The 13261-nt window shown below is 35.5% G+C and overlaps 1 protein-coding gene across 1 annotated transcript in view; it reads right to left on the reverse strand.

Annotated features, from left to right (window-relative positions):
• Positions 1-13261, reverse strand: part of CCDC141 (coiled-coil domain containing 141) — a 45373-nt gene that overhangs the window by 11241 nt on the left and 20871 nt on the right. Inside the window, exons 10-18 of the mRNA XM_008505137.2 lie at positions 12828-12947; positions 12132-12323; positions 10868-11044; positions 9261-9443; positions 7329-7454; positions 6556-6744; positions 6062-6241; positions 5649-5798; positions 127-267 (exon numbers count right to left, since the gene is read on the reverse strand). Coding sequence (XP_008503359.2) covers positions 127-267; positions 5649-5798; positions 6062-6241; positions 6556-6744; positions 7329-7454; positions 9261-9443; positions 10868-11044; positions 12132-12323; positions 12828-12947 — 1458 coding nt within the window. The remainder of the gene's footprint in view (positions 1-126; positions 268-5648; positions 5799-6061; positions 6242-6555; positions 6745-7328; positions 7455-9260; positions 9444-10867; positions 11045-12131; positions 12324-12827; positions 12948-13261) is intronic.

A 13261-nucleotide genomic window follows, 5' to 3' on the forward strand; every position in this document is an offset into this window, starting at 1 on the left:
AAATTTCAAGTTAAAAACTAGTGAAGGAAGAGAGTGGCAGGGAAAGCAAAAAGAAAGTGCTAGTTCTCATTGGCAACTAAAAAGGTTATTAAAGGCTTTGGAGAAAAAGTTTCCAGTGAATATTACCTGTATTTTCTCTACATACATATCAACTTGCTGAATCTGTATTTTAAGTACTTTCAAATTTCGAGTTTTTTCTGTTTTCTTCATATAGTTAAACTTCAAATTGTTGAATTTCTTTTTGAGATCCTTAAAAGATTCTCTGAGCTAAAAGAAAGTAAGTATATTTGTTAGCAAAAAAAGATACCAGCACACTGCAATCTAGGTATTTTTTCCCAAGAACTGAAAATTTAATACAGAAATCAATACTACTATGCCATCTCATAAAGCAACCTTATTTCCTCAGAATTTCTTTCCATCAGTGGAAAATCAAGATGCTTGCATTCTAAGTATTATTTCCAGAATGGCTGGAGCAAAAAAGTACTGGGGCAAGGGATGACATTCTTCCTTAGACAAGTTATGAAAAACTTATGTCTAAGAAGTTTCATCTTTTTCCACTAGAGGCAGATGTCCTTCACATAGCCTAGTCTTTTTAGTGGAAATGGTGCCATGTAAACGTACAGCCATGCTTAGTTTCCAGAAAAAAATAGTTTTACTGGCCTTGAGCATGTATATTTACATTTATTCATTATATTTTTCTCCCATAATACAACATTTAGTTCAAGTTGGGTTGTTTTACTTTTTCCTGTCCTTTTTGGAAGCCCTGCTTCTGAAAGGAAGTTACACAACAGCTCAATATTATATCCAGTGCTAGTCCAAACCAGAGAGTTGCTGCTTTTTACCACCCTGATATCAGTTTGAGAGACAGCACAGCAAGGCACAACGGATCCAGGAAATTCCTGGAATACATCAATGATAACTTCCTCCTCCAAGTGATAAAGGAACCAACAAGTAGAGGTGCCATGCTAGACCTTGTAGTCACCAGCAGCGAAGAGCTTGTAGGGGATGCAGTGACCATGAGATGGTGGAGTTCAAGATCCTCAGGACAGCAAAAAAGGAGATGCTCATCAAGCTTGAAACCCTTGACTTCAGAAAAGCCAATTTTGGCCTCATCAGGAAGTTCCTTGGGAGGATACCATGGGTCAAGACCCTGGAAGGACTGAAGCCCAGGAAAGCTGGTTGACTTTCAAGTATCATCTCCTCCGAGTTCAATGGCACTGCATTGAACAAGGAGAGGCTGAGGGAGTTGGGATTGTTAAGCCTGAAGAAGAGAAGAGAAAACTCCAGGGACACCTTATAGCTGCCTTCCAATACCTGAAGGGAACCAACAGGAAGGCTGTAGAAAGACTTTTTGTAAGAGTGTCTAGTGATAGGACAAACATTTTCAGTTTTATTTACAGCTGCAAAAAATCCTTTTAGATACTTGTTATTTTTAAATTCCTTCATTACAAGGACAACACAAGTAAAAAACCTGCTCAGAATAGTATCTTATTCAAGTTACTATTTAATTGAAGTTAAATTGCAATTCCATGATCCGATTTTCAAGCTATGTAGAAATAATTCATAAAATTTGAAATGGAAGAATATAAAAATGACTGAAATATTTTTGAAAAATTTGCATCCTTGTACTTTTAAGGAAATGTAGAAAAAATTATGTAAAATTATATCTTTCTAAAGGAACTGATATAAAAGAATCTTTATATTAAAGAGTCCTACAGACTTCCCCTGGCCCACTCCCTGCCAAAGAATCCAGGAAGTAATGAATGCTCATTTTGCAGTTACTGTAACTGAAACAGCTTGCAATCAACCATAATAATAATTTTTTTTAAAAAAGAGTACAATTACTACTAATACATCAAGATATATAGTCTTCATTTTCATTTCATCCAGTGAGATGTTGCCTGGGTAGTTCAGAAGTGAATAGATAATTAGTGTTCACTTAGTGTAATGGAAAAGTATTCTATCACCAGCACTGTGATGTTCAATTAGTTTAAGCTCTTTATCCTGCCTAAGTACATAGAATAATAAAATCCATCTAAAAGCCCTCAGTTAATAAAACCACTTCTGCAGAACATATATTTTGTATTCAGAACACAAGAGCTTTATTTGCTGGTGTAAGTTCGAGGAAAACATGAGCAAGAGTTTATTTTAGTTTATTTCACTGGCTTATGCACATACGTAGGCTGGTGCTCGTTTGTGAGGCCAGAGACTCTCCTCATACCAGTTTTTGAAATCAGATCGTCTTGTTTCACATACGATGGCTCATGTGTCAAAGGTCTGCAGCTGCTGTCACTCTTCTCTTTAAGCCTCAGTGGAAAAACTAGATTCAGCTCAGACTTGTACCTCTCCCCCTCAAAGTTCATGTACACAGCTCCCGTTATCAGCAACTGTACCAAGAATGACATACAGCTCAATTTCTGAAAAATCTAAACATATATGTTTTCCGCTATTTTCTGCTAAATTAAATGAAAAATACTAAAAGAGTTATACACAGTAATTCACTTCAGTGACCTCAGCTCACAAGTTTTAAGGAACTTTGTAACTTATCCATTGTGTCATAGTCATTAATCAGGCAGCTGTTCCTAACTATAGTTGGCTTGTCATGGGTGGAGAACGATAGTGAAGGAGAGGGGTTTAGGTTAGCCATTTGTTCCAAAACAGCTAAAAAATCAAATTATAAAACTCCTTTAAACATGTTTAAATACAAGAGTAGAGCTCCAGTAAAATTCTTTGATTCCTGTGTGAGCCACTTCAGACGATACTTCAGTGTTGTTAGCCATTTACCCTTCCTTTTTTAAAAAATACATAAGACTTTTAGCAGTACTAATACTCAAAATAGCCCATGAAAGCAGGTTGCTGGAAATAGGTATGCAAAGTGAAAAAGATTAAAGAATGTGCAGAAATAAACTATCCAGAAAGTGGAGGAAAAGAAAAGGTGCTGTTCACATCACTGATTACTGTGATTCAAGGAGCATAGGCCAACTAAATTACAAGGTGAGAAATGTGCTGAGAAGTATCAGTTCCTACTGACTTGTAAAGAGAGATAGCTCATCACCCTCTATAATTAAAATCCATTTTTCCAGTCATACCTTTCCATAAGTGTATAAATTATGACACAATGAAGAGGCAAAAAGAGTTATGACTGGGGAGAGTTGAAAACCTACTTCAAGATGTTACTCTTCAATTGCAAGTTTCGTGCAGACATGCATAAATGGTATTTCTGAAGAAAAGGCCCTTTCATTGCAAATGTTATCTGATGTAAATAACTGTGTCACTTACAACTGAATGAACAGATTCAGTGTAGTATTAAGCTAGCTTCCTGAATCTTGACTCAGCTCTATCACACATTTTGCAGGGTAATGCAGTGCAGAGGCTGCTACCCAAGCTAGCTAGTGAAGGAAGAAGCCCAAACTGGCAAACACAAATCTGACATGTCATACAGATTTTCCTTATACCTTTCAAAGGTGTAGGGGCCAAAAATCCTTTTTTTGACCTTTGCAAATGTTTTTCAAATTAGGGAAAGCACAGAAAAGGCATACATTTTGTTCTTCTGTCCTCCAAAATTGTATCAAAACTCAAGTTATAAGGTCATTTAGCTATACATTTCAGTATTTGTTTCCTTGTTTCTTATAGAAGCACTGATGTTACAAATGCAGGGAGCTAGCCAAACCCTCCAAGTATGATAATTCCAAACATCAGTGAGTTTTATCACCGAAGTCCTCACTCATATGCTTTATTTACACAGTTAAATCCACCATGTTAAAGGTAAATTAATTTAAGTATTTACAGCAGAATTCCAAATATTTTCAGTCACCTTTAAAGTTTGTTCTGTACACTGGTAAATCACAACAAAATTATCTGGTTGACTTTTTACTATGTGACAGCTATGAACAGCTGCTACTTTCTGCTGGCATATGAAATATTTATTTGCTTAGACATAGTAGATGGTAAAGAAATCATTATTTCAGACTGGTCTGCAATACTTGGACTAATTTCTGATCTTAAAATCAATATATTTTAAAATATTGGAGAATATTAAAAGCTTAACATTCTTGAAGTGACTGGTTTATTGATCCCTAAACAGAATTAGTTATAGATACTTAATATTTTTAAAAAGAAAGGAAAACTGCAGTAGATTAATGCCCACACAGGTACATTACCCAAGTATTTGTTTAGAAAATTTCTCCTATGCTAACCTGTAATAGAAAAAGAATCTAAAGAAATAGGCATCCACACAGCAAACCAGTCTATTTCACTACTTTCACTATCTAGCTTACCTTCAAGATTCTATTAGGTCTGGGGATGACAGATTTTAACTTAACCCGCCAATGTGGCTTTCCCAACTTGGAAAAAAATTATCTATAATTACCAATTCAATACAAAATACACTATGAAGTTATTTTTCATGGGGTGTCCATTAACTATGAGAATCTAAACTGATACATTTTGCAATATAGGACCTGTGGTAACATGTGCCACTGACAGGCTTTTCATGCCAATTTGAGAAAGAAGATTTTTATTTCCCTCTAGGTTCCTTCTCTCACTGGAAGTCTAACAAGTAATAAAACCAGAAAAAGTAATTCTTAGAAAGGAGTCACATTTCTCTGTCCTTGTTACATAATCCCATAATCACAGGACAGAAACAAGAGGTTAATTTCATATGTGTGTCTTTGAATATGGCCAGCCTTATGGACAGCCTGCTCAGTGAACACTTCCTTTTCTTCAGCATATTTGAGGGCTTTTCAGTATAAACATAGAATGCTTTACTTCAAACATTTTAATTCTATCATGCCACTGTAACCCATAATAGGATTTCTTGTTTAGGCACTTGATGCTTTTATTCTCTTCTGCAGCATGATTCCCTCTGCCAGAGTGCTTCCCCTGTACCACCTGCTGTTCTTATTGCTTCCTGACACTGCCCAAGAATTTACATCACAGGTGATTGATGCCTTTACTTTTAATGGATCACTCTGAGAAACTTCATTCTAGGGAAAGTTATTCTTAGATTAATTTTTGCTGAGACATCTACTCCACTCAATCTGCTAAGCTTTGAGTGGGTTTGTATTCAACCTACTAAAATGACATGCTAGTAATCATATTAGCAAGTAATTTTTCCTAACCTAGGTTCCATAATCCTAATTTTTAATATCCTCTTACAAGGATATTTCTGTCTCTTCTAGCAATTTTTAAAGTATCATATCTTGGGTTTCAAAAAAAAAAAGGTATAAATCATTCTGAAATTTTTATTAAAATACTAAAAATTCTTTCTAATAGACTTATAACTGCAGTACATAAATTCTACTTTTGTTTGAAATGTTATCTTCATATGAAAGAAATCTGAAGACTCGTGTACTTTGAATGAAGCTGACAGAGCTGAAAGCCAAAGAAAATATAGCTACTGTATTTCAAGTTCTCCTGGTACAATGAAAGCACTTTATTGCCTGTCCAACAACTCAGTGTAATCCAGAGCTGAGAGATATGGAAGATTATTACAGCTGCTGTGTGGATCAAAGGTTGCTGGTAAGAAAAAGATCAACTTTTCTGTATATGTATAGAACATCCATGGGAATGATAAACAGCAACAAACAGGACAAAACACAACAGCCCTTTCAATAGTCATCTGATGTATTGGGATTTATCTCCTTTACCTCATTTATCTCCTCTTGAGTGATGCAGTGCTGGAAATGGTGTGACAATTTTTCCTCATATTGATCAATTTTGGAGCTCCAGTTAATGCTATCACATTCAAATCTAGCAAGTTCCTGCTTCAGATTCTTCACAGAAAAATTGAAGCAATCCTAAATGGGATGGAAAAAGAAACTTCTGAAACTCAGGAAATATATTGATTCAATCAATATAAAATTAAAATACTTTTTAAGCATAACATGTATAGTCCATCACAATGCACTTAACTATTAAATCCCCACTCAACATGGTGACTTTGCTGGGCAGAGGAAGTGGCCTATTCTAGTCATTTAAAACATCTAAAAGTCGCTCAGATACCTTCAATAGTCTTTCATTTTTTATCCTTGATTCCACTCATCGTTCTAATTCTACTCACAAGTTGCTGCACTGCCGACAAGATATCCACTCCCTGGGTAATAAGGAGTTTATACAGTTGTCTGATATGTGCATGTTTCTCCTGAGCATTCACAAGGTAGGCTTTAGCATGGTGAATGTTTTCAGGGTCCTCAAATATTTCAGGAATATCCAATTCTCGTGATTTTGATAAACATTCAAGCTGGAATATATTAAAATGAGAATCAATGTGTGGTTAAAATAAGGTGAAAGGAAGCTTAAATTCCCTCTCTGAAATTTCCTCATTACTGAAATGAAACGAAAATGAAATTCAATTCAATTTGGTTTCAGATCTGAATTTTAGATTCACTGAATTTCATTTTAATTCTGATCACTAGGTGGGTTAATGCTGTTTGTTTGGGGAAAAAAAAAAAAAAAAAAAAAGAGAGAGAGAAAGAAAAAAGAAAAAAAAAACCCAAACCCAGAAAGAGTTTAACTGCAGCAGGAAGAAGGTGTATTTTCAAAAATTATACTCACTTCTCTTTTAATGTGATGGAATTCGACTGTCTTGTTAAAGATCTCATCATATTGTGTCATTAAGTCCTTTACTGTTTGATGGAGGAGAATAACCTCTCTAATCCTCTCAGAATTCTCTTGCACAGGAAATCCTTCCTGGCTTGGCAATTCTAAAAATTTTATCAGGTACTCAAGCTCAGCATTCAGTTGCTAGGAAAAAAGCAGAAGTTACTCAAATTATACACAAATATAATTGCAAGTTTTCTATTTGCTGAAATAACTACCCAACAATGGTAAATTACCTTGGGAAAAAAAATCATTGCCATGCTGTTTATAACACTGCCCACATCACTTTTTACTAGGCATAAGTCTCCCAGAAACAGCGTTGGATCAAAACAAGTCAGAATGACTTTCAGGGGAAAGACTGGCTGGATTGACAAAACTCAGAGTATTCAGAAGAGGCAGGAAGCTCAGTATGACTTACCTCAGCTTCTGATCCGCTCTGACTCAAAAGCATGAAGCTCATGCTCTTCTTGTGCTTCCTTCACCTCAACATTTGTGTATCACTTTAATACACAGCTAACATCATGCAAGATACTCTCCAGACACTGCAGGATAATTTCTCCCTTAACTTATAAACACACACAAACCCTTCCTGCTGGAAATGTCATGTAAAATATAAAACAGTGCTAATAGAAAATATAGACCAAAATACAAACAATGTAATTTTGAATCTTTACTGTACCAAAAAGAGATTTTGATCCACTGTGCACTTCACTAGCTGGGTTTCTCACCTGATATTGTGGTTTCATTTGGTTAAGCTTTTTCTGTAGTTCCAAAACTATAAAAAGGTCACTTCCAAGGTCAACTGATGCTGCAGGCTGTAGTGCCCCTTGAAGAATCTCTAATCCATGAGTAGTCTAAAAGATAATCAAACAGTTCAGTGTTTTTATCTGTATTAAATTGAAAAAAAAATTTAAACTGAAATCTAAATTTGCAACAATAGCCTTCCCCAAATGAGACACCCTAATGCTATCAGTAAAGTTCATTAAGAAATCACAAGTTTAAAAAAAAAAAAAAAAAAGAAAAATTAGCTAATTTTTCTGAAACTGTAAACCTCTCTGTCTCAAACCCTTTGAGATAGGTAGAGGAGATAGGACAAAGGAGATAGGAAGTCTCTAAAACAGTGTGGAATGATTCAGACACTGAGATCAGAGGACCATACATGCAGTGTATTTTCTGTGGTAACAGATGTTGTGGTTTAATGACAAGTTGCACTAAAAAAACAGTGGCTACAAACCCCTGATTCTGCTAACAGCCTATCTGGCTTCTAAGAAAAACTGCACACTGTCCCTGTGCCAAGGAGGTTTTGATCCTCTTTCTTTAAGAACATTGAGTACATAGGTACTTTTTTGACTTAGTCTTCACTGGCCTGGGCTCCAACCACACAGCCCAAGTCAAAGAAGGCAAAGGCAGGTACTGGGAAATGGAAGATATGCCCACTGTAGGAGAAGAGCAGGTTCAAGACAACCTAAAGAACCTGAAAGTGCACAACCCCATGGAACCAGACCAGATCCACCTGTGGCTCCTGAGGGAACTGGTAGATGAAGTTGCAAAAGTTCAGTTGCCATCACAGCTGAAAAGTTGTGACAACCCAGTAAAGTTCCCACTGATAGGAAAAGGGGAAAGATAACCCCTATTTTCAAAAAGGGGAGAAAAGAAAACCCAGGGTACTAAAGGCCCATCAGTCTCACCTCTGTGCCCAGCACTTCCCCTCCCCCCCCCATCAAGGTAACCATATCCTGGGCTGCATCAAAAGAAGTGTGGCCAGCAAGTTGAAGGAGGTGATTCTCCCCCTCTTGAGAGACCCCACCTGGAGTAGTCTGTCCAGTTCTGGAGCCCCCAACACAGGAAAGACAAAAAGCTCTTGAAGTGAGTCCAGATAAGGGTCACAAAGGTGATCCGAGGACTGGAGCACCTCTCCTATGAGGACAGGCTGGGAAAGTTTGGGCTGTTCAGCCTGGAGAAAAGAAGGCTCTGAGAGGACATTATAGCAGCCTTCCAGTACCTGAAAGGAGCCTACAGGAGAGCTGGAGAGGGATTTTTTTACAAGGGTACATAGTAGCAGGACAAGGGATAATGATTTTAAGCTGGAAGAGGGTAGATCTAGATAAAGCATTAGGAAGAAATTCTTTAATGTGAGGGTGGTGAGACACCGGAACAAGATGCCCAGGGAAGTTGTGGATCCCTGGAAGTTTTCAAGACCAGGCTGGGCAGAGCTTTGAGCAACCTGACCTAGTGGGAGGTGTCTCTGCCCATGCAGGCCCCTTCCAACAAAAACCATTCTGATTCTATGATCTATTAAACTTGAGTTTAATAACTAATAGGAGACAGTTAGTTACTAGTAAGTCACAACAAAATGGCACTTCATTAAAAAGGAAAAAAAAAAAAAAGAAATAGAAAAAAAACCTAAAACAATCTGGTATAGTATATGTGGACATGGTTAATTCTTAAAATCTGAAGTGGGGACTTGGACTTAAAGGTGTTTGAGTAAGAACAAAAGAGATCGAAAACATTCCATGTTTTTTGATGACAGTCTGAATGGCAGAATAGATTATGGAGAAATACTCTTTCTAAAATGATACTTATAATAGCTGATAATAGTCACACACAGACTAATCTAGAAATGTTTGCCTAGTTGCAGTCTTACTAGGTACTTTACTTACAGTTTCTAGTTGTTCTTTAAATATATGGCACTGTTGCTTTACAGGTTTTTCTTCAGTAATTTTAAAATTCCAAATTGCCCAAAGATCAGTGAGCTCTTTCTTTTCCTTACTCAGATTTACAATGATATCTTCTGTTGCTCGTACAGATTTTTCTACTTTTAGTATTAAACTCCTGGCATTCACCTGTCAAATAAACACATATTTTTCCACTTTTTTTTTATATAAAATACAATAAAAACTTAGTGATAATTAAGTCTAAAAAACCAACTATTATAGCATAATTTCTTTGAAAATTTCTGGTACTCTAGGTGTCTTTAAATACACTGTTCTCTTAGAAATAGGCATAGATCAACAGCATGTGTATACTGAGGCCTAGAATATATATATGTGTATACTGATATCTAGAACAAATAATGACTGAATTATTGCCATCCAATGGCTGCTTAATCCTCACACAGAATAAGATAGTTTCTGAATAGACAGAACTACACGAAGTGGCCTTTTGGGAAATAACCACTGGAAAGTAAAGTGGATGAAGAAAAGATCATTTGTGCACCGAATCATGGGAGAAATAAAGCAATTAGCTTTTGAACGTTTAGTGTTTTGTCCTCTTTTTAACAGAGCTCATATCAGAAACACCAGAAAACTGTGTAATGCTGTTTCTGCTTCTACCATTTCAGATTTTTTTTCTAAAAAAGTTATATTCATAAGCTACTTATATGATCTGTATCTTCCAGACACTTAAAAGCTACAACCTAAGCATATAACCAGAACAGAGAAGCAGAAAATATGGTGGCAACACACTTCCAAGTCTTTAAAGAGATAATATCTGAAGATGCATTTAGACTTTAAGTGACTGCAGTGCAAGCTCATATTCACGCATATTCAGCTTGTGTTTACACTATCTTATCTGTGCCAGGCTGCATCCAGCTGTGACAGCCCACACTAATTGCCAGAGCACTTCACATCTTTAAGTAGGTTTTTCCACCTCATCTTGCATGCTGCTCTAAGTTACCAACATGTATTCTCCCTTCACAACTTATTGTAACTTCTCCCCAGTCCATCCTATAAAACCCAAAAGAGCAGCTGAGTATCCAGGCTGCCACTTTAGAAGGAGTGGCACATCTCAAATGATCACCTCATAAAGAGGTGGTGGAAAGTTAGGTATGGATGCCCAGGCAGTGAAGCTGAACTGCAGGCAGAATGTAAAGACACTAAGAAAGATTACCTATAAGGAAGTAATCCCAGCACCCATTTCTTTAGAAGAACTTCATATACTTAGTGAAGACTGTGTCTTAGTAGAAGTAAATTAAACTTACTACCTATGCTGCTTTCCAACATGAGCAAAACAGATATGTGCATGTATTATATGTGTATGCACATACTGGATCATTTATGAAGGGTTCTGTCATTGTTAATCACAAAAATTATTATACTGACATTAGCACTCAGGTAGTACTTCGTATTTTAAAAGTGTATAGCAGCATTGATGCCTTTAAAACCAAGACTGTGATTTCTTATCACAAGCCACCAGTCACAGAACTAGGATTAGGCCTCATCACAGGCAAACACCACATGTTCAATAAAGTTTATCAGATTATACTCACCATGTTCACTAAATTAAGAAAATGGCAACCCATATTTTGGGTGGAAAAAATCTTCTTTATTGCCTTTTGCCACTGAGTATTAGCTGACTCCATTGCAATTTTATTTTCAACCTCCATGTTTGTTTGTAGTGGTTCTGATTTATAGAAGTCCTTAAGGTTTTTAATATTATCATTCACCTACAGAAAGATACAAAATTAACTTAAAGAAAAATCAAAATTGAACTGCTCTAATCAGAAGGTAAAATACAGACATGGTAAAATTGAATAGCAGCCTTTGAATTTTTTCCAGCTTTTAAGAACTATCTTCTCCTTCAGATCTGTACAAAAAGTAAATAATTACAAAATTTTAAATAACCTGTAAACCAGTAGATGGCAAGCAGACAGGCAGCATCCATTTGTTCAATTTCTGTATATCATGACATGAATATCTAGATACTAATTTGTAAATGCAGTGATCTCCACAGATCTTTTCAACATGAAGTAACTGAAGTTAGCAATAGTTAGAAGTGGAGGAAACCCAACATTTTGGCAGTTTATCTTCAAACAATAAATCATATGGATAATTTTATCTGATAGGTTCCATTCCATCCTCCATTTTTTAAAAACTGTAAAAAAGAACAGTGTTGGAGAATCTTAAAATAAGCATTACATCAAAATGAGAATTAACTGCCTTCTGCATCTTTAGCACATCCAAAAATAGCTTGGTCTTGAATTGATGATGATTTCTGCTAGACCTGCTTTATATTTAGTTTATATTAATACATTTATACGAATATATAAGTATATTTAGTATATTATATATATTATATTTACTTTTTAAACCCGGAAGTTTAATTTTTAAACATTAGAACTATTTAATATAATAAATATCTAAATCAACATTATGTAAAATATTTTAGAAATTATATGAAGCAAAAGCAGTAAATTTAAGACTGAAGGTAAATACACATAAGCATTTGTATTATTGAACATGCAGTGAGAGAGTGCACATACAAAGGAGAAGGTAAAAATTGGATTATATTACTTCTTACAATGCTAATTTAGACCAGTAGTACATATATTAATCATTATGTTGATGCAAGCTCAATGACCAGGGCTCCTTGCCCTGATGGAACAGATCTCTTTTAAAGTAGCAAGAAGCTTGCAAATACTTCCAGTGCTTCCATAGCACAGCATATATAGGATTTTTGTTAGCAAGCTAAAAGTACATTTTTCACTCTTAAGTTTTCACAGTCTAGTCATAGAATAATGAAGTAATCTGTACCTCCATAGATGACTTTAAAAAGGTCACATAACTTTCTAGTATTTGTAGTTTTGAACTAATATTTTTTTCAATTTTTTTAAGTTCTTCATTCAGGAAGTCAGTTCTGCTAGAAAAAGCTGTCACCTGCTCCGGCACAAACTCTTCCATATCTTTGATGATTCTCTCAGCTGCTTCTAGTTCATGTGAAGTCTCCTTTGAAGACACAAGCGTAGTTGAAGATGTATACTGACTGAAAAGGACTTTTGGATGTTGATAACACATTGTTAATTTTCACTAGTATTGCTTTTGTATGTATAATGCAATTTCTTAGTTGAAGAAGAGTCCAGAATGGACATGAAAATAACCATTTCTTTCCTTTGACATCTGAATATTGAGATTCCTACTTAAGTAAACCACAATGTAAGAGTGAAAACAATAGAAGTGTTCCATATAGAAATATCTGTACCCAGTGAAAGCTGACACTGTTTCTTTCATAAACAGCATAGATCATGCTTTTGAACTGATTGTCGTAACTCTAAGTCTCTCTTTTAACACTTATTGTTAAAACACTAAAAATACTAATTGCAGTTTTAAAATAAACTACAGACCAATTTTCTTTACAGGAATACATAATAAACTCTTGGCCTCTCCCCTTAGTTTGAATTATATACAGCATGTGTTTGTTTCTCTAAGCACTCGTTTTGGTTTTTTTTTTACCTTTGTTTGTTTAGCCAGTTCCAGGTATTTGTTCAGAACTCTTTCTGATTCAGACAAATAAGAGCCGATCTCAACACCAGCTGCAAGCATCAGGGTGATTTTTTCAATCGACTGGGATACCTTTATTTGAAAGCATTGTTTATATAATTAATATATAAAATCAGACAGTATATAAATAGTATAAAATATCACTTAGAAAAGGTAGATTAATGCTTGTCTCATGGTGTTTTGATTATGAACTTTGTATAATCAAACATGTACATGTATAAACATCTACACAACTCCATTTCACTGTCACTGTAAATGTTATATATGCATAATGGTAACAACACAGATTATGATGAGAAGAGTTAGATGATACCAGACATAGAATTCATAGTTATTAATGGACATGTGAGTTCACATTTACCATGTATTATAAGTAGCTGCTGACT

This window comes from Calypte anna, chromosome 7 (assembly GCF_003957555.1).
Source record: "Calypte anna isolate BGI_N300 chromosome 7, bCalAnn1_v1.p, whole genome shotgun sequence".
Classification (NCBI taxonomy): Eukaryota; Metazoa; Chordata; class Aves; order Apodiformes; family Trochilidae; genus Calypte; species Calypte anna.